At 41.8% G+C, this 22,850-nt stretch overlaps 1 protein-coding gene across 3 annotated transcripts in view; it reads left to right on the top strand.

Moving 5' to 3' along the window:
* The window catches only part of LOC109410204 (angiopoietin-2), an 842,481-nt gene that overhangs the window by 28,968 nt on the left and 790,663 nt on the right, over positions 1 to 22,850 (top strand). For all 3 annotated transcript variants that reach the window (XM_062850531.1, XM_062850533.1, XM_062850532.1), the window contains exon 2: positions 10,314 to 10,876. In XM_062850531.1, coding sequence (XP_062706515.1) covers positions 10,650 to 10,876 — 227 coding nt within the window. In that variant the 5' untranslated portion in view covers positions 10,314 to 10,649. The remainder of the gene's footprint in view (positions 1 to 10,313; positions 10,877 to 22,850) is intronic.

Genomic DNA, 22,850 nt, shown 5'->3' with positions numbered 1-22,850 from the left:
TTTATGTATCACTTTTCTCCTTCAAATCAACCTTAAACTAAACAGTAAACAGCTCTGACCTTTGAATATTAAATATTAGATTGGTTTGAAATCACTTTCAAAAATTACACTCTGACACACTCTGACTGACCTCGATATATCTAAAACCAGAACACGTACAAAAATACCGCCTCCAGAAAAGTTGTTGCTTATTTGGGCTTAATAACTTTGCTGAAGACAGCATCTTTGTAAGTCCTCAGGATTTGGAGATATTGAGGTCAGTCAATGTGATGCAATATTGCTGCAATATTTTTTGTAGGTCTATACTTATGCCGGGTAGTGTATTTCTATGCATCTACAACTTTACTAATCAAATACAAAATAAAAAAAATGTTTTGAAATCATCTCTCAAACATACTGTTTGTTAAGTGGGGTATTTGTGTTAAAATCTTACGATACATAAATTGAAAAAGTGTAGTGAATCCCGCTCGATCCCGTTGTGATTTGCATATGTATCGAAAGGGTGTAAGTTCATGCAAAACATAACGTGGAAATTAGCTGCTAATAGCCGCTATTCTGTATGATCTATCCCCCTAAAGTTGGTATAAAAAACTAAGAAAAACATTCCTAAGTCTTTTAAACGAAAAGATAGCCACTTGCTGTCTTCAGAAAAAATGTGTATTTTTGCAGTATCTACAACTTTGCAGAACATTGGAAAACTGGGAAAATTCATTACAAAAAGATATTTCGAAAAATCGATTTTAAGGGACATATACACCATTTTTGCCCTATAACTTTGTCAAACTGCGAGATAGAATTTTTTGGTCTTCGACAAAGTTTTTTCTAAATACATTATCTACAATGTTTTCTTAGACATTTTTCAATTTTGACGTAAAATAAAAAAGTTATTTTTTTTATCTAAGTGTATACCACCCTTAAGTGGAATTTTATTACATCAAAATAAAGTACTTGTAAAATGGAGAAACATTGTAGAAGACCACATAACGCTAAATCCAATAGTTTCTGAGTAAATACCCATGTCCCACTTTTTTTGATTTCGTCCCACTGTGCGTCGTCGTCGTCGTCCGTCGTGCTTGTTTTCGCTTCAAATCGACCCCATCCTCTGTGTGGCGCGACTGAGTTGATCTCGTTGAAGTTACATACATGCATGGCTGCCCCATTGCACATAGGGGAGATTGGAGTAAATTGCATATTGTGAGGTTCGAATCATGGAAAAATATCCTTCTATAGAACAATATTGGGGTATGGCTCTGCATTTCGGTGGTGCGTTTTACTTCGACTTCCCCGCCACGCGTTCGCTGTCACTCATGGATATGGATGTTTCCTCCGCGAAGATTGGAGTCATCGAACGCCAGCAAGAAAGCAAGTATGGTGAAGATGATGATGATGATGTAAGTGCGACGAAATTTCAATCGTCTTGACGATAGCCATAATTACATTTTCAGTAAAAAAGAATGCTCGATTGAAGCCAACTGCATGAAAGTGAGAAATATAGGCATGCGAATTGGGATCGAACAACGACGACGACGCGTCAACTTATTTTGGATTGACATTGCGACGTTGAGGATGGTCGGTCGACTGTGACGCGATCGCGAAAACGTAGACAGACGGACGACGACGCGGCGACCAGCCAGCGATGTCGCATGCAGCACCGCTTTGAGGCTTTGGGGCCAGGTGCCGAAATCAGCATACATATTAAATTATGTGCGTCTTCATGCAGCAGAGATTGCACATCGGACGGAGTCTAGTGTCGCCTCTGTCGATGGCATCTGAACTTTACGGATATGTCTGTAAGGAGGCATTTCTGAAACGGAGTGTGATGAGAGTCGATTAAATGTCTTCGTCTCATAGTGCCAACTGGGTTATATTTTAAGATTGGCACATGCTAAAGATTACCGGTTATGGCTGAGGTCATTGAAGCGGTATGTTTATTACTTCCCAAATCCAGTGTTTCCGATGTTGTTTTAATAGGCTAACGAGCTTAGGCTTTAGTAAAGACTTAACCAAGGATTATAGAGCTGTAACTTGAGCTAAAGGCTACGCATAGTTTATTATTAGCGGTAGTAAAATGATCGATCAGAACCAAACTATTTATGGCAACTACATATACATCTGGATGTAGCTAGTACGCCTTCATTTCTGCAACGAATTTGTCCGTGTATATTTTTTTTGCATATGGAACATCGTATTTTACAAATCAGAGAATCAGAGAATCAGAGAATCAGAGAATCAGAGAATCAGAGAATCAGAGAATCAGAGAATCAAAGAATCAGAGAATCAGAGAATCAGAGAATCAGAGAATCAGAGAATCAGAGAATCAGAGAATCAGAGAATCAGAGAATCAGAGAATCAGAGAATCGGAGAATCAGAGAATCAGAGAATCAGAGAATCAGAGAATCAGAGAATCGAAGAATCAGAGAATCAGAGAATCAGAGAATCAGAGAATCAGAGAATCAGAGAATCAGAGAATCAGAGAATCAGAGAATCAGAGAATCAGAGAATCAGAGAATCAGAGAATCAGAGAATCAGAGAATCAGAGAATCAGAGAATCAGAGAATGAGAGAATCAGAGAATCAGAGAATCAGAGAATCAGAGAATCAGAGAATCAGAGAATCAGAGAATCAGAGAATCAGAGAATCAGAGAATCAGAGAATCAGAGAATCAGAGAATCGAAGAATCAGAGAATCGGAGAATCAGAGAATCAGATAATCAGAGAATCAGAGAATCAGAGAATCAGAGAATCAGAGAATCAGAGAATCAGAGAATCAGAGAATCAGAGAATCAGAGAATCAGAGAATCAGAGAATCAGAGAATCAGAGAATCAGAGAATCAGAGAATCAGAGAATCAGAGAATCAGAGAATCAGAGAATCAGAGAATCAGAGAATCAGAGAATCAGAGAATCAGAGAATCAGAGAATCAGAGAATCAGAGAATCAGAGAATCAGAGAATCAGAGAATCAGAGAATCAGAGAATCAGAGAATCAGAGAATCAGAGAATCAGAGAATCAGAGAATCAGAGAATCAGAGAATCAGAGAATCAGAGAATCAGAGAATCAGAGAATCAGAGAATCAGAGAATCAGAGAATCAGAGAATCAGAGAATCAGAGAATCAGAGAATCAGAGAATCAGAGAATCAGAGAATCAGAGAATCAGAGAATCAGAGAATCAGAGAATCAGAGAATCAGAGAATCAGAGAATCAGAGAATCAGAGAATCAGAGAATCAGAGAATCAGAGAATCAGAGAATCAGAGAATCAGAGAATCAGAGAATCAGAGAATCAGAGAATCAGAGAATCAGAGAATCAGAGAATCAGAGAATCAGAGAATCAGAGAATCAGAGAATCAGAGAATCAGAGAATCAGAGAATCAGAGAATCAGAGAATCAGAGAATCAGAGAATCAGAGAATCAGAGAATCAGAGAATCAAAGAATCAGAGAATCAGAGAATCAGAGAATCAGAGAATCAGAGAATCAGAGAATCAGAGAATCAGAGAATCAGAGAATCAGAGAATCAGAGAATCAGAGAATCAGAGAATCGGAGAATCAGAGAATCAAAGAATCAGAGAATCAGAGAATCAGAGAATCAGAGAATCAGAGAATCAGAGAATCAGAGAATCAGAGAATCAGAGAATCAGAGAATCAGAGAAACAGAGAATCAGAGAATCAGAGAATCGGAGAATCAGAGAATCAGAGAATCAGAGAATCAGAGAATCAGAGAATCAGAGAATCAGAGAATCAGAGAATCAGAGAATCAGAGAATCAGAGAATCAGAGAATCAGAGAATCAGAGAATCAGAGAATCAGAGAATCAGAGAATCAGAGAATCAGAGAATCAGAGAATCAGAGAATCAGAGAATCAGAGAATCAGAGAATCAGAGAATCAGAGAATCAGAGAATCAGAGAATCAGAGAATCAGAGAATCAGAGAATCAGAGAATCAGAGAATCGGATAATCAGAGAATCAGAGAATCAGAGAATCATAGAATCAGAGAATCAGAGAATCAGAGAATCAGAGAATCAGAGAATCAGAGAATCAGAGAATCAGAGAATCAGAGAATCAGAGAATCAGAGAATCAAAGGGGGGCCTAGAAGGTATTTCTCCCCAATCTGCAACGAATGAAGTCCTACCTTCTTCCGGTAGTAAAGCATTGTCCAGTTAGAATCCGGACGCAAAGGATAATTTATTGTGACGCTCTAAATGATCATAATCATATTTTTTTCACTGCAGTCTGATCATAAACAAGTCCTCTATTGACGGTGAAAATTTCATCGATTTCCTTGCTACGAGTGAAAAGTTATTTCAGATTGAAGACATGCGAAGGAAAAAAATCTTGCACAAACACGCTGAAAATTTAGGGTGGTCAAGTACGACAGTCGCGAAAAATGTTAATATCTCCAAAACCATTATGTGTGATGTGCTCAGATGTTGTTAACCATGTCATGAGGAAGTGTCCAAGGAAGATTAAAGTTTATGTTCATGGATAAATCTGCTTGGAATTCCAAGATTTGGCAGGGAGATCGAGCTCTGGACATCGTTTTCTCACATCACGATTTTGACACCAAATGTGTACAAAGATGATAACCACAAGAATCGCGTGCTGCTTTTCAAAAATGCCCACAAGGGATCTGAAGAGGTTTGAACTACTTTGGTGAGCTATCACGACAGCTTGAGATGTGCAGTGATGTCATCTTTGTTGGATAGTGATTATTAACGAAAAAACACTCAAATTTCGCTTCTTTGGAATTCACTGATAAGCCCGTAATTTCGCAAGAAGAGAAATATTTGGTAAAGTTTCTTTGGATTCCTAATCAGACTGGTAGAGGGTCTCAGGACACTACAGAGATGACCCGATTGTTAAACAAATACGCCGAAGGGGTTGATGTTAAAATTTACTACCATTGTGCAGATTTTTAAGGAAGTTATCACGGAAAAAATGAGGAAATGTATTAAAAATCAAATTTAATAATTTTAATGATATTTTTCCATGAAGCTACAGTAAATTATCTTTGTTTTGAGGGCTTCACCTTTTATGTTTGTTATTCCACCTCTGAGATATAAGTGATTATCTGCGTCCGGATTCTAACTGGACAATGCCTTACTTCAGTTTCACCCTCGACAAAGGTTTTGTCAGGGCGTCGGCGACCATTGATCCTGTTGCGCAGTATTCGGCTTGGAAAACGTTCTTGCTCACAAGCATCAGGATGAAATTAAACCGCGATTCGATGTGCTTGATTTTTCGGGATTTTTCTTCAGCTCGTAGCATCACATTGCAGCTCGGGTAACCTTCCCGAGCGATGATTGCTTCAGCAGAGCCGCCTTGTCAAGATCCTTCATCAACTTCTGAAGTCAGAGCAACTCTTGACTTACAGAGGCTTGACTTTCCGTCATAACTATCGAAAGAATTCAGAGGAACTTTTTGACATTCTGGCTGCCAATACGATCATCAGAAGTATTTCCTTTTTTAAATCATAACCTATTCATTCTAGATTTACCATTCTGGGAATATTTACTAAGCAGAGAGAGTCTGCGTCGTGTGGTGTCGCTGAAGGTGGTATCGCTGAAGACGGGACTGCTCGTGGACTAAATCATAGGCTGTTCTTTCGAGTTTGCTGATGTGGAGAACAGTGGCATGATCACATGAGTTTATCATTCATTCTTCGGCTAAACGGCATTTGGTTAAATGACCCGAAACTGCCAGATTTTTGTTTTTCAATTTTTAAAACTTCATAATTGTTAGGCTTTGTTTTCAACAGAAGCTGCATAAACTAATTAACTATCGTATATGGCTAATGCTAGTTTCAAACCTATTGCTACTTATTCCAAATTCAAACGATTAAACATTGTTCGTTTTAGTAGCTTAGGGCAAACAAACCGGTAGTTAAGTTTGATCATTTAACACCACTGCACATATTGGGTCAGCCTTTGCAGATCATTCCAAAGTAATCGTCGCAAAGAGGTGAAGCTACGTTGCTTTTCAGACCCTGACGACCCGTTCCATGGGGTTTCAGGAACTGGTGTTCCAGGGAGTAAAGGAGCATTCCGGGAATTTTCAAGGGAATTCAGAGGTATTCCAGGGGTATTCTAGGAGGTTTCAGTAGGTTTCGTGACCATTGCAGGGGTTTCAATAGGGCTCCCGGTCATTCAAGGGGTGTTCCAGGTGTTCCAGGGCGGTTTCACGCGTGTTGCAGGACGCTTCAAGGGCTAAAAAGAGCGTTCCAGGGGGTTTCATGTCGTTCGAAGAGTGTTCCAGTGGAATTCAGGGAGCTCCAGGGGTATTCTAGGTGTTTCGAGGGGCTTACGGGTCATTACAAGGCCTTTCAATTGGTTTGAAGTCGTTCCATGATCACGTTTACCCGCTGTTTCATCTAACCCCTTCTGTTTCAACTTGGCCTGGTGTACCTTATTAGAGTTTTTTTTTTCTTTCCCGGGCTATTCTAGGATAATTGTGGTAACTCCAGGAGCGCTGCAGGAGTGTTGCAGAGATATTTAGTAGAGTACAGAAGCGTGCCAGAAGTTTTCAAGCAGTTTCAGATTATTTCAGTAGTATTCGATCGGAACTCCGAGATGTGCGAAATTTGGTTTACGTGGTTTAAGAACAGCCCCATTCCAGGGGTATTCCAGAGAGTTTGCATGTTTCAAGTGCTTACAAGGCTTCAGTGGTATTTCAAGGAGTTTCAGAGGTATTTGGGATTTTCAAGGGGTTTCCGATCGTTCCAGGGGTGCTTCGAGGTTGTTCCAAAGAATTTCAGAGGGATTCTTAGTTATATTATCACTTTTCATGTCTTCCAATTTGTCTTTAGTCTATTTAATCTTTTTGCCCTTTTCGACCTTTTTTCCATTCATCCTTTTGACCATTCGACCTTGTGTCCCATTCGACCTTTTGTCCATTCGACCATTTGTCCTTTGACCTTATGTCTTTCGACCTTTTGTCATAGATTCTTCCAGGGTTCTTCAGGGAGTTTCAGGATTTTATTTTATTTATTCTTCAATCACTTATCACCTAATTTACAGCTCTTTTGTCCACTAGGGCACTGCGTGAGCGATTCCAATTGGAAGCTGTACTTACAATTTGTACAGCGCCTAAATGTATTCTATTCTAATTCTACTATATCCAACTGGTTACCGCTGCGCTGCTTTCACTTTCTACCCTATCATGGTAGAATGATGAGCACGAGGAAGCTGATGTGTGGCTGATGGTTGTTCCTGTTTCCAGTCCGATTGGGGGTCCATTATGAGTTGCCGTTCGCCGATGTCCAAGTATCCGGGTCCATTTGAGCCATTGGCTCAGAAGAGGGTCAGTGTCAGCTGCTCTCAGGGGGAAAGAGCAACTGACGAAAGTGCCGGGGCTGGGATCGAACCCTTGACCATCTGCTTATGAAGCAAACGTGTAGCCACTACGCCACGGGCCCCGGCTAGTTTCCGGATTGTGCCAGGGGTTTTTAGGAGATCTCCTATCATTCCAGAGATGCTCCAGGTGAATTTCAGGGGTTCCAGGAGTGTTCTAAGGGTGTTCCATGCGGTTTCAGGGGAGTTCCATGGAATTTTAAGAGCGTTCTATTGATTTCATTACGTTTAAGTGTGGTTCAAGGAGTTCCAGGGTCATTTTAGGTAGTTTCACGGGATTTAAGTGGCGTTTCAGGAGAGTTCTAGAGGCCTCAGAAGGGTTTAAAGGCATTCCAGAGAGTTTAAAGGAGATTCAAGGACGTTCCAAGGGAAATATCTCCGATATATGATGTGGTCGTATTGACTGCTTCGGCCCAGTACTTCTTCAGCCACTTCGATCTATTTTTAGATGTACGCTGTTGTGAACTTCTGATTCAAACCTCATTTGTTGACGGAATAACCGATTCAAAGCTTCGTTCTTCGTACTCACCCTCTTGGTCCGATCCTATTGCACCTTCAGTCTTACCTTACTTACCGATCAGACTAAGGCCTAAGTTTCCTCTGCTGGTCGTAGGGAGTCATCTTCATTCGACTCAGTCCATGGCTGTGCGTCTCCAGCTCCACACTTTGAGAAGGGTTTGCAAATCGCCCTCCACTTGATCGACCCACCTAGTTCGCTGCGCACCACTTCTTCTTATAGCGGTCGAATGGCTCTCGAGAGCCATTATAATCGGGTTTGCTATCTAACATCTTGACGGATAGCGAACATCTGATCCGTTGTAGCGTGTTCACCCATGAATCCAGTCTGATATTGCCCCACGAACTCTCTTGCAATCGGTGATAGACGACGGCATAAGATTTGTGAGAGGATCTTATAGGCAGCGCTCAGTAGTGTGTCGCGCAATAGTTCCCGCAATCCAACTTGTCGCCCTTTTTGTAGATGGGACTCACGATATCTTTCATCCATTCCTCTTCCCAAATCTTCGTGATGACCCAGTGTAGTGCTCTCACCACTGCTTTTCCACTGTTTTTTTCATGCTGGCGTGGTAGTTCATCTACCCCAACGACTTTGTTGTTTTTCAACCGGCCTATCTTATCCTAAATCTCTTGGAGGTTAAAGTTCGGAAGTCTTTCGTCCTGCGCACGTACTCCTAGATCTGTTACCATGCCACCTTCGGTGCTGCAACATCGCCATCGTAAGGTGCTCATCGTATTATGCCTGTCAAGAAAAATCAGAATATGGCGAATAACTGCATCTGGCTACTAATATACGCGCGATAGTTACTAATCATAACAGCCTCACCAGATTCTAAAAGTATTTTATTCCATTAATATGGGGCTTGACAGCAAGCACACACATTTCACTGAGCCACTCTTGCCGTGCATCACAAATAATTCAAAAACATGTGTCACTTCGTGAAACCCCCGTGCTTTTGTTTTGGGCGGAAACATATTTTCTTTTGTTTTGCCTTGCAAGTGTCACTGCGGCTGAATGCCTTGCGAGCGTACGACTGCCGCCAGACTCTAATAAAAGATAAGCGCGACAATAATGTTGCCGCCACCTCTCGACCGTTGTTCCTGCGCTTCAGAAATTACCCTCTCTCCGTGTTGTGGTTTCTAGTTGCGGTAGATTCTCGCCACTCTGTACCGCTCTTTCTCATACGTCACATGGAACACATCGTTCTTTATATTTTCACTGGGAAATCGCAAATGAATTTTTGTGACCAAAAGATAAAGATCCGAGTCAATGCTCGAACCACTGTAGGGCCCACATATATCTATGACATCCTCAAATGTCACCCTTTAACCAGAACATGGTCTATCTGGTAGCAAGTGGGTGTCCGGATATTTTACCAAACGCTCTGAAAAAAAAATACAAAACTAACAAATTAAGCCTAACATTACCAAACACCGTATGTAACATATGTAAACAAAAAACAGATTTTTACATGAGGCGTTGAATTTCGTTAAGGACTACTTGTATCACTCGCCTTAGGGATGATTTTTGAAAAAAACACTCTGATTTTTCACGTTCTGAAATGCTTAATGTATGAGATGCTATTGGAAAAGCGAACTTTCCCTTCGATTTTCTCCGTTCGTGGATTTTGTTAGATACGGTGTTTGGTAAAGTTAGGCTTAAAACGAAGACTACATTATCAACAAGACTTGCAACACTGCTGAAAATCGGGAGTCACTGCTAGCAGCGCCACCCCGGATGAAGGTGGCACTATTCATGTTAGTGTGTGTAAATTTTCATACTCGCACCAATACACTCCTACACTTTTACACAAATGTACCACCTTAGCTCACCAGGCGGCGGTGCCGTCGGTGACGCTTGCCGTTAGTATGGGAAAATAACCGAGTTGCATGTCTTCTTGATAAAGTAGTCTTCGCTTGGAATCATACCGGTAACAACTCTGGAAGTAAATTTACAGTCATTTTAAGACAACTTGTCACATACAACATGAAATTTGACAACACTTTCAGCAAAAGTTTCAAATATTCATTCACCACCAGATAGTGAATGGCAAATACGGAAGATCACCTCCTTGATCTCTAGCGGTGGATGCAATTGCATACAATACCACACTAAAAATCTCAAGAAGGCACTCATAAAAAATAAGCAAAGGTTTTAATTACCAATTAAGAGAAATCTGCTGGTATAATGCTTTGGTGGCGGTTTTTCAACCCCCAAAACAAAGCCCAATGATCGTGAGAGACACAGACACAGAGAGAGACAGAGAAACAGCCGTCCCCAGCTAAAGCAGAAGACCCCCAACCGGTCAATTAATTATGTGCATTGTTGTTTTCCGCTCGCGGTTGATGAAGTCTTCGACGCGGTTACGACAAGACTTCCACCCAACCGCCAGCGGACGAAGAAGACACGCCAAACGTTTTACTAATGTGTTTTTCCTCTTCCTCCCAAAATCTAGATAAGCCGCGACGTCGTCGTCGTCATCGTCGTCACTCCGTCGGTGCTGCCAAGAAGATCCGAGATTGATAAGTGCGCGCCGCGCTATTCTGCCGGGTAGCCACAGACCCGTGTCCGTCGTAGGTCGACGCTAGGTGTGCGCGGTTCGGGTACCGCTTGACCGGAATTTCAGTGAATCGTGTAAGAAAAAAAAATCGGCGAAGAATAGAGTGTGGTGTTCAGAATTACCGGAAGTGCAAGCCGGCTCCTCCTCGGTGGGTCGTTACCCAACTATTTCTCTCGCGTTCGGACCCAGTAGTTGCACCCGTGGATTTGTAACCGAACCCGCAGACCGGAGATGGCCTTCTTTAGGGCCTATTACTGTTCAGTGCTACTGTTGTTCTACTTTGGGGCCCTGGTCCAAAGTGGTACTCCGGTGCGACCCGGTACGGGCAATCCGTCCCCCCGGCTGCCCCGGACCAGTGCCAGCCAGCTGTCCGCACAGAACAACAACAGCACCGGAGTGCGTAATTTGGCCGCCAAGAACCTTACCGCCCAGCAGGGACGTGGGAACTACAGATCAAGGTGAGTACATTTGGACACGGTTTTGTTTACCGGTATGGGGTACCTTACCTACGCTCAACTACAGCGCAGACACAATGCCGAGTTGAGCTGAATTATTCAAATCACACAGCCAGTGCGCGCGTGACGAGGTGAAGGTGTGAAATTAGATGTGTGAATGGGCGATACGTTTGGAATTGCGTATGAGGGGCTTTGGGTTTCCTACACGCATGGGGTCCGTCTGGCACACTGTGTAGTAAGCGGAAGGCGAGACAGGTTGAAAATTCGTATAGTTTGATGGGGGTTGATTTCTAGTGCTCTTTAGAACCTTGTCACGATGAAGGGGTTACGTTACGGTTATTTGCAAATAGGCTCAACATCGACACGATGATCGTTTTACTGTAGTGAAGTTTGCATTTTTTAACATTTGGTGACACTACTACATGTAACGTGCAAATTTTTATAAAACTTCGCTGAAATCTCAAAACTTCATTACTACTGCAGTATGTTTGCCATTCTTCATTACACCAACGAACCTAACCTCAAAATGACTGACAATTTACAGGTCATTTTGACAGGTGTAACATGAGCATGAAAAGGACGGCAACAAGATCGATAAAGTAGAATCTATTATCCGTCTTTTTCGTGCATGTGTGTGGTCTGTCAAAATGACCTGAGAAATGTCAAACATTTTCATGGCTAGCTTTGTTGGTGTAATGAAGAGGTTGGTCAACGCTGAGGAGAATTCAAAGAGTAGTGCATTTTTTTTTTTCAAACAGCACCCACAGCATGCTTGATCGGATTCGCTCTACCAATCATTGCTCTCTCTTCACAATGCTCTTTTATGAAATCTCACCCGCGAGAAAGTGTAGCACATTCTCTTACACTTTTCCAGTAAAGAGCAATCAAGCAACAATACGCTTGAACAAAAAAAACAGCTTTCGGAAGTACTACACTCTACTTTAAAATCGGTAGCCCTGGTTAGGACCCTTGTCCAAAACCATAGTGACTGGTGAAAGGGCCCTAAGCATCGATTCCATTCCGGTCTGATCGAGGCTCGTCCGAGTCAGTCCGAATCACGGACTTACGGCACGACATGGACAAGAACTTGGTTATGATTGGAATAAAGTCGATGTCTTGGGGTCGACCAGTTCTTAGCACGGTACCAGCTCAGTAAAAGCTGTGTGTCCCTTCTCAGTTTTCGGGCAGCTCCAGTTCGTCACATGTTTGCAAAAAATGTATGCGAGTGATTGAGACAGGAGTAATTTGGGGAACCCAAAACCCGAGCTAAGGAAACGCGACTTTAACGAATTATTTCATTCAAACAGATCAATATATGACGCGGGGCCTTGGCGAGTTCGATCCAGGGCACGGTGTTATCTCCATTCGGGACACTGACGGAATTCTTACTAAACACAGTTGCTGATCAACCGGGCCTAGCGCCTGGCCCCAACGTCAGCGCGGCCTGATGACAACTTCTTCTACAATAAAGCCCATTAGAATCTCCGTACACCACTGCTTGGTATGATGATCTCAAGATGATCCCTTAAAAAATTACATGCTAGAAATTCGTTTAAAGTGGGATTGAATTGTCAGCTGCATTGACAGTTTGCTGTAGCAAATCAGATTTTCATCGCGAGTCTCGTATTCGAACTTGTGTGGATGCCATGGCAACATGCATTCGTTCACACTTCCCACACAACCGAGCAAGCAGAGGTAGTTCGGATAAATAAACTACTCTTTTTGTGGGAAAAACACGGTGCACTACGCTCTTTTTCGCGGTTTCACTTTTTGATAAATACATATTTTACTCTTTGAAATCGAAGAGCGTCAAGGCACACTTATCTATTCCGCACTGAAATTTGCACTTCTTAAAGGCAAGAGCGAGAATTGACCAACCCTGGCCATAATACCTAAGAATTCTATAACATTTTTAGTACAATAAAATAAAATTCGTGCTCATTCTGAGTATCACATCGATAGTCATATCAACTTCAACAATCACTCTTCGTTCAAGAAATCTCTAAGGCTGTTTATTGAGAATCCACTTCGACAAACTGCGCTTTGGAAATCCATTACAGGTACAGGGTCAGTGGTTGCCCAATTACACCCAGCTATTTTGTAATCTCCAGGAAGGCATATGCCGATACCGTTCAATTGTTGCCGTGTAGCATTACAGGAACAATACGAAACAGTACTGCTTTGTCCGCCAGGTGGCTCCTAATGTTCTGAATCTAAAGTGCAAGAATCAGAGCTGGTCTTGACTGCTCCACTTTGCGTCCATATAAGAATCCTGTTTCACCAGTGTCTTCAACACTGCTTCCATGTAGTGCTCTCTACAGAAAGTCTTGTCCTTGGCGTTTTTTAAAATATTACAGATTTAACAATTCTAGATCCCCTCCCGAATAAAAAATACAGTAGAAAAACCGAATGTTGTATTGTTACAGTACTATTTAGAACCATATTGTTACAATAAACACCACTGTAAAAATAAAAAATACAAAAACAATAAGATGTATTGTAGACACCCATACAGTGAATTGTAAATAAGATTTTTACAATATACTATACGGGTTGTTAAGTATCGTAACAATATAAAAAAATATTTTTCTCCATATATATTTTTTTACAAAACCATATATTTTATTGTAAATGAATTGTTCGAAATACTGATATGTGGGCTTTAATATACCGTACATTGTATGGTACACGTATGGTTTCAAACAATAAAATGTACCGTAAATATATTGTTTTTAATTGTAATTTCACTACTGGTTATACATTTAATCATGGTTTTGGACGGTAATGGATAGTAATGATTGTGTTGTTCAATTATGGCCCTCTGTTAATTTTCAACTTCTATTTAATTTCTCTCGTCGCACACTTGCGATTTTATCCACCGTTTCTTTCATTACTTTCGTTACTCCCTCCTTCTTTGAGTAGTATTAAGTTCACCGAGAAAAGCCAATAAAATTCAATTATGATCTCTTTTGTTATGTTGTATTGTTTTACATTAGATAAACCATATAATGTTATATTATCTCGTCATGTTCCTTCGATAATGGCAGTTCTAGCCAAACTAACCTAAACTCGTCTAAGTCTGAGTAGCCTCTGATTGCATTAACAGTTGAAGCTTAGGCTCCCATGTCCCACCAGGCAGATAACTGGGTTTTGCAAACTAAGCATTATTTGTGGCAACACTTTGAGCGGCATGATGGAACTATGCCTAGCGCGCTAAGTGTTATTAGACCACTAATGTAGTTGCATGAAGTGGGTGACGAGGTACATAAGTATCATTACAGCGTGCTTAACCGTTATTGCAATATTGAGGCTCCAGTTTGACTGAACTATGAAATATGTACATAACAACTCATGAGAAAACTGTCAAGTTCGATTCAACTATAAGTTAGGTTAAAAAGCGAAGACGAACTTATATCAGAAGTCGTTTCAGTGTCCAGTCCTGTCCTTATGTTAAAAATGTCAAAGATAAATCGCATTTAATTCGGTTGTTGTACAAGGCAATTTCACATGAGAGAAGAAGAGAAAAAATAGTGTTGAACTCATCCACTGATTAACGGTAATCTGGCCTGCGTCTTTCCGGGTTGACCTAGCCCACCATATATCTTGGATATGCAGTCCTTAGGACACCTGGTTTACCACTTTATTTAAACATTTTATTGACTTTAAATAGATGTTTCAACTTATTCACTTTTTTCTCTCATTTCCTTTGCAACCAAAATGTCACGAACATCAACAAAACAAAGCACGGAAAAAAAACATAAACTGAATAAATAATTAAAAATGCACGTAAAAAGATTGTTTCGGAATACAGTCGGGACCTGATGGTTGGGGGTTTAATACGAGGTTTAATAGTTGGTTGACTTTTTAGTTGGGTCTCCGTTAGTTGAGCTGTCAGCCAACTAAAAAGCACCTGGATGTCATAATTCAATGTCAAACTGAAAATGACAACCAATGTGTAATTCCGAGAGGCGACCAAATGAGTTTTTTGGTTTCTTAAACATTACTGATAATCGAGAAGAATTTCTCATTCATTTTTCTTAAAAAAACAATATGTATGATTACCTCGAAACAAATGCAAAACATCGACAATCTTTATTTTGTCGATCATTGAAAGCGTTTTGTACTTGCACTTTGGACTAGGTGGTTTCATAATCATCTGTATTTTCACTTCACCGACTAAAATGGATGAAGATAATTAATTCTCGTATTGGTCATATATGTATCTTTCATAACGTATCAGTTTGGCTCTAAATGTGAAAATAATTGAAAAATTTACAAAATTTTACTTTTTACTTCCAACCTAAACATGATAAAAAAAACAATGCGCACGCCCCAAGCACGCCCCTTGTGCTGCTGTCACTTCACCCAACTAACGAATCGAATTCGTTGGTTGGGTGAAGGTTGTGGCTCAACGAGCGAATTCCGACTAGAGAATGGTTCAAACGTAAGAAAAACAGTATAATATATTGTTACATAAAGATCGGATGTAAATGTATAGTAGCTACCAATGTGCAAAGCTTTTAGCGAACCATTCCATTACAATACACTATATTGTAGCTGGTACACTGTATGGTACAGGAATGGTTTTCACCAAATACCCTATGGTTAGTTTTTATCCGGGCTCCTTCCCCCATGTTACAACAATTTTATAAAATATTTAGAAATTGTATACGAAACTTAACACAGCAGTGCTGAAAGGTCTCGCTCCCCTTAGCGTCACATAATATTTGAATGAACCCTTAACATCATTTGCTCCTCAGTTCTGCTGTTCTACTTGATGCTTTGGGTCGCACTGCAACGAGATGTTTGTTGCTGCTCGCTCCAGCAAGTGCTACCTGGATGTTTGCATCTGCACAGCAGCGAATAGCTTATCCACTAACTCGAACAACAACGTCGGATTGTTCTATGAGTTGTTGTTGTTTAGGTGCTGAAGCTTCGTGTGGATAAGAATCTACGCGGTCTACCATATATGATGCTTTTTAGGTCCTTATTCAATTTCATCTCATCTAGGGACCTCAGGAGATATTTTTGGACAACTCCAGATGGACAACCGGAACTATAAGGGCATCCTCCAGGTGCCACATCTGCTTCAACTCCTCCGCTAGGTCGTAATAAATCGTTATATTGCCGGAGTACGTTGATTGGCCAAAACGGTAACGGTACATACACAGCAGTATCGACGGAGATTATCCGCTTCATCCTTTTGTCGTAAACCACAATACCGGGCTTGTAATAGGGTATAAATATGTTGACCAAGCTGTGCTTTAAAGCAAGCTGTTGGTGTACAATCTTTGCAACTTCGTGTGACGATTAAGGTAGGTTGATCCAGTGAACACTGAAAGGCCTGTAACGACATACTCGATCGTTTCTCCTAATGAGCTGCACTTCCTATAGTGGTCCTCCACGTCTTCGTGCAATATGTACCGCCGGTAATTCTTCGTCGCTGTTACTCGATCTTGGATGTCATGAACTCTTTTGTTTCCGAGAAGAGGTCACCTCGCACCAGCCACGTGTCCAACGCCGCGTTATTGATATGCTCGAACTCCAGTTGATGGGGGTGCGCCCCACGCAACTCCTTCTGCTTCCACGTTATGATAATCTCGTCTACAGTCTTGATGGTGCAGATCAGCTGGTTCACCACATACAGTGACGGTTCTGGCTTTCTACGAAATATGCCCACAACTGCTGGATATTGAAGACACACATAGTGCCTGGATATCGGTGACGCCTCTTACTTCTACTGCACGTGACAGGGTGATTCTCTCAGTAGACGTTCTAGCGCCTCGAGGTCAGTTATGGTTCACTTTACCACTTTAAAGCTGTAGATCACCAGGGGCACAACAAACGTTTTGATCGCCTTCATCTTGTTGCCGGCTGACTGAAAGCTACTCAGAACACACTTGACACAATACAAGAACTTGCCCTGCTGCTCTTCTTGATCGCTGTGGTAATACCTCTAAGTTGCAGGAAGCCGAGGTATTTGCTGAAACAGCTGGCATCCACTACTTGACCCCAGTGTGAAGAATTAGCTTAATTAGAAATTCACGAATAAAAAGAAATTAAAAAAAAAAAAACTTGATCCCGGCGAAGATGAATTGACCGACATTGGTCAATTCCAAATTCCATCCGAATGTCGTTGCTGAACACCGTCACAAGCTGCAGCAGTTGATTCCGCAAACAGCTTCAGGTCGTCGATAAATAAGGTGTGGGTTATTCTTGTTCCCCTTCTCCCACTTTTCGGCTGTTAATCATAGTTGCATTGGTTGAGTACTCTGCTGAGAGGGTTCATTACAAGGCAGAACCATAGCGGACTTAAGCTATTGCCTTTGGAATATCCCTCACCTGATGCTTAGAGTACTGGACCGCAAAACAGCTGATCCGCGTGCTGCATTAGCCTGATGACGTTCACGTCTACCTTGTACAACTGCATTAGCTTGTAGACGGTACAAGTGCGGTACTGAGTCATTCGCCTTCTTGGAGTTGATGTACGCCATACTCAGGTTCCTCTGCCTTTCGGTGGCTTGACCCATAATGACTGCATCTATGTTGATCTGATCTTTGCAGCCTTGTGTATTTTTGTGATAACCTTTTTGATCTTCAGTTATCACGTTGTTGGCATTGCTGTGGTGGTCTTGTATCCTCCTTGCTATTACCGACGACAGCACCTTGGACAAACTTGAAAGTCACGTTATTGGTCTGTACTTTGCTGGATCAGCTGTGTTTCGGTTCTTCGGTATAATATAAATGATACCCCTGGTAATGAACTCTGGTGGTAGCTGCGTGGGGTCTTTTAGCATCATGTTGAAGCATTTCAGCACCCGCCCTTTGAGCGTCGTGTATGTTTTATACCAAAGATTGTGCACGAAATCGGGTCCTGGTGCAGCCTCAATTTTGGTACACCGGACGGCCTTACATATATCCTGGGGGGTTACAACGACCGTGGTCATGCCTCCAACTCCATTAAACTGTCGCTTTTCGTCTGCCAACCACATCCCACCGTCGCTGTGCTATTCTTCCAAAGATTGGCCCCAAACTTTGTGACAGTCTTCTCCATAATCAGGCTTGTCGTTTTGGATGCAGTTGTAGAACTCCCTTTCGTTAATGTTGAACATCCAGTTTTGTTCCTTCCACTTTGAACATTTTCAATAACGTCGCAATCGTTTCGCAAGAGCACTCGACCGCTGTAACCTCAACCGCATGGGTATCGCCTCGAGGATCTCAGTAACGTTGACTTCTGTGAGATATCGGAGTTCTGCGGGTTTCACAATTACAGCAACATAGCGAATTAGCCTCGTTGATAGATACTCCTGCTTAGACTGTGTTGATCGACCAATTTTGGTCGGCAATGTCCGGTTCTCCAAACAGTCCAAACTTTGCATCCACGCGGGTTTTTATGTGCTGGGATATGTGCAGCTTTCACCGTCTTTGTGTGAGTGCATTCGCGTTCTCATCGTGAGTTCCAGCTTTCTTGCAGCATATACTCATTAAGATCGTAGCTCGTAGTACTGGCCATGATCTTTTTGATTTTCTGCATCTGGTATATAACATATTTTTTTAAAGAAATCATCATAACACCATAACACAATAGGTATGTTAAAACTTGATGTAATTTTCTTGTCTGGTTCTTGGCTATTATTGGGTGGAGAATCCCCTGAAGCTTTTGGGGTTCCCGATAACAAATTAAACATAGTTTTTATAGAGACTTTCGTAAGCCACGCGTTTCGTGTCATCGGATTTATCGTATGTCGTTGATGAAGCTGTGGTTTAGGAATTTTCCTCGTATCCTCAACCTGAAGTTGATCATCAACATTAACTTCTTTTCTCTATCAGCCTAGATAGCTGTATAGTGTCGGTAGCGGTTGTCTCAATTGGCTTAGAATAACACTACGGAACGCCTATTCGGTGGTAAGAGTCCACTAAACAGGTGACCCCTAATTTATGGTGTGATGACACAATACGCTTACCGTGCCTAGGAATGAATGGCTAGAGGGGTCTAATGAAAACCTAACCGCTAACGGAGCCTGTGGAGTACCAGGACGCCTTCCACAGTATTTTGCACTTACTGTGCTAACCGGATGTGGTGCAGTGGACCTTGTGTTTTTTCGAGACAATCAGCTGCCCTTCTTTAGTTTCAAACTCGAGGCTAAATGAGGGCGGAGTTATGAAGATGTTGTTAATAATTTTGAATTTTCACCTATATGGTTTCGCATATTGCGATTTTAACAGTGTATTCTGTGTATCTTTGCTTTTGGCGTTTTCCAATCGATACCGATCTGCTGTTCTTTGTTGTACTATGATTGTAAACAGCTTTATGTGGCTTAGTTTGGATAGTGGCTACGGTTGAGATAGCTAAGATTAATCTTCAGCATAAAAGAACAGCAACGATCAATCTTTGCAGACTTATGCAAAATGGTACAGCCCAAGTGGCGTTAGTCCAAAAACCTTACTTTCGTAAGGAGAATTTTTATCTAGGAAACATTGTGAATCCGGTGTTCGCTACTTAAAAAAATAAATGGAAAACTAGCGTATCATGCCTCGAGCCTGTGTGCTTGTCAACAACACAATTGTTGCTACACTCATCTATGAACTAACCGCCATAGATTTATGTGCTATCACAATTGATGTATCTGTTGGAAACCTTTACCGGAAATACGTCTATTGTTCGGCTTATTTACCGCATGATCAACCATCTCCTACGGATGCTTTCAAACTAGTCATCGCATACTGTACTTCGAAAGGTCTCCGCTGATTTTTGGAAGTGATGCTTATGCTCACCATATTATCTGGGGTAGCTCAGGCATCATTTTGAGAGGCTCCTGGTTGATGGTGCACTTCAGTAGTACAGACTTGTATTACTTAACATAGGCAACCGCCCAACCTTCACGGTATCTGTCAGAGAGGAAGTGTTAGACATAACGCTTTGCTCTTGTAGAATTAGTCACGAGCTGACCAATTGGCATGTGTCAGACGAAGAATCTTTAGCTGACCATCGCTACTTCTTGTTTGTTGTTACTTCGCAAACTTTGCGTTTCATGAACCCCCGGTCAACCAACTGGGATTCATTTCATTTTGGTTGCAGCCAAATTTACTCACCATCCATTGACACTCCAAGTGATTAAGATGATGCCGTTGATACTAGAACGGCCTTCACCATGGAAGTTTTTGAAGAAGTTTGCCCTCTACGGTCTGTGAAGACCACAAGAGGAACCCCTTGGTGGATCTCTGATCTGGCGAAGCTCAGAAAACAATGTAGAAAGAGTTGGAACAGACGACGTTCGGCTGGATCGAAGGCTTTTAGGTCGGCTCGCAAGGCCTACCAGAAAGCTCTTCGGTCTGCTGAACGATCCGGCTGGAAAAACCTTTGTACAAATGTTTCCAGTCTGAGTGAAGCCAGTCGGTTGAACAAAATCCTTGCAAAATCCAAGGATGTTCAAGTGAACGAACTTTGTTTGCCAAATGGTGATTTTACTTCCTCTGATGAGGAAGTTTTGGATTGTTTATTCAGTACACACTTCCCCGGATGTGTGGATATAACATCTTCGGATGAACCTGATGTCTTTTCTTGTAGTTATAATTCTTTAGCTTCGGCTCGGAGTATCATAATCTTAGAATCGATTGAATGGGCACTTAATAGCTTTGCTCCTTTCAAATCTCCTGGGGCAGATGGGATTTATTATATTTTGCTTCAGAAGGGATTTGATCATTTAAAACATGTTTTAAAACAACTAGGGTAATTTTCCAATTGTTGCACGGCCAAAAATTCGCCAATTGTAGCACACCTCATAAGAATAACATGCAGTGCGCAATGATAGGCGAGTTTTTAGCCGTGCAACAATTGGAAAGTTACCCTACTTGTTTGCAGTTTTGCTACAGGATATATTCCCAAATCCTGGCGGGATATTACTGTAAAGTTTATTTCGAAAGTGAGTCGTGCGTCGGTTGAAGAAGCAGATAGCTTCAGACCTATGAGTTTGATCTCTTTTCTTCTGAAATGCTTATAACGCATTGTCGATCATCACATCCGTGATGTTCATCTGGCCAATGTGCTCCTTCATGTGAACCAACATGCTTACCAATCTGGAAAGTCCACTGTGATTCTTTTACACAAAGTTGTTAACGATATCGAGAAAGCAATCGCTCAATATCAATCATGCTTGGGTGTTTTCTTAGATATCGAGATTGCCTTTGACAATGTGCCTTTCGATGCCATATTGGAAGCCGCACGGAGTGATTTCCAATTGGATTCACCAAATGCTCAAAAACCGACATCTCTTCTCGACATTGCGTCAAGCGGCGATTAGGAAATTGAGTGTTTGTGGATGCCCCCCAGCGGGAGTCTTATCACCACTTTTGTGGAATCTCGTAGCAGATACGCTTTTGAAAGAACTCAATAATAGCGGTTTTCCTATTTTTATGGTTTTGCCGACGACTACCTAGCATTGTTAGTCGGTATGTGCATCAGCACCCTTTTCGACCTGATGCAAAACGCTCTTCAGGTAGTTGAGGGTTGGTGTCGCCAATATGGCCTTTCGGGTAATCAGAATAAAACATCTATTGTTTTTTCACGAAAAAACGAAACCGTAATGGTGTTCAACCATTTCGTCTCTTTGATTCTGAAATCATTATGACTGATAACTTTAAAAACGCTGGAGTCATTGCTGATTCCAAGCATTCGACGACACCTCATATTAAGTTTAGAATCAATAAAGCTTGTATGGCCTTCGGGCAATGCCGCCGAACCTTTGGTAAAACTTGGGGTCTGAAACCGAAGTATATCCAATGGATTTACACAACTATTTTCCGACCAATATTGGTATGTCACACTGATAACTCCCTTCTCGAAAGTCGAGCTGGTGCTGGTGTCCATTCTCGTGAGCTAAGGCTTACATCAGTCTTACTCACTTGGTAGACACTGCACCGCTTTTCAGGCCGAAATCTTTGCCCTTATGTGCGGAATGCATTCAGCACTTTAGCAGCATGTAATGGGTAAAGTAATATACTTACTATAATATACGTACTGCTATCAAAGTGCTAGCTTCGGCCAGCTCTAGGTCGAAGCTATTTATCGCTTGTTGAACTCAAATCGAAGAACTGGATTCAGCAAACGCTTTACTTTTTGTATGAGTACCTGGACATTATTCCATCGCTGGATTAAATGAAATGGCTGATGAGTTAGCTCGCCAAGGAGCAATACATGACTTCATTGGTCTTGAGCAATCTATTTCGGTATCAAAGCGTTGTGTAAATCGTCATTTTGGCTGCCATTTTGGAGTCATGTCGTCAAACAAAATTGTATTGTACTGAGCCATCTCTAGGGGTGGCGAAGTATCTAACAAATCTGTTTAAACAGAATTGCAGCATGTGCTCTTTGAATGTCCACGTTTTGTGGAGCAAAGGTCGAGTATGCAGGAGGTATGCGGTAGAGATATCACGCCTGACAACATTGTTGAAAGGATGTGTATGGGGGCGGACAAGTGGGACTCCGTTACTTCCACGGTTTCTCGAATCCTACTTAAACCAAAGAGTAAATGGCGAGCCGAACAACAGCTAGTTGAGTTGGCCCCCCTTCCCCATCCAGGAGCTTGAGTTCAACGGGTAGTCTAAGTACTAACCAGGACCCGAGCCTCCAGGGGAGAGTGAACAACTTAAGGCGGTAGCTGGTGGAACGCTTACTATTAGAGTGTACTCATGTGCGGTCCCCCCTTCTCGAAGTCATCCTTAACGGGCGTACCGCGAAGGTAAGGAAGAGAGAGAATGAGTTTTTAGTGGGTCGATCCCCACATCACCCGAGGAACCACCTCTTGGGTATCTGTTGCAGATTTTCTCATTCTATAAAAAAAAAGAATTGCAGCATGCTTATCAAAGCATTGACTAGCCACTGCTTACCCAGACGTCATAGGAAGAATATTTAGCGATCTGATTTATTTGTACGTTAAAGCTGAGAATCCGATAATGGAACTCCGTATCATTTGATAGG

Source organism: Aedes albopictus, chromosome 2, assembly GCF_035046485.1.
Source record: "Aedes albopictus strain Foshan chromosome 2, AalbF5, whole genome shotgun sequence".
NCBI lineage: Eukaryota > Metazoa > Arthropoda > Insecta > Diptera > Culicidae > Aedes > Aedes albopictus.
Note: the sequence above shows the minus strand (reverse complement) of the source record. Positions and strands in the feature narration are given on the sequence as shown.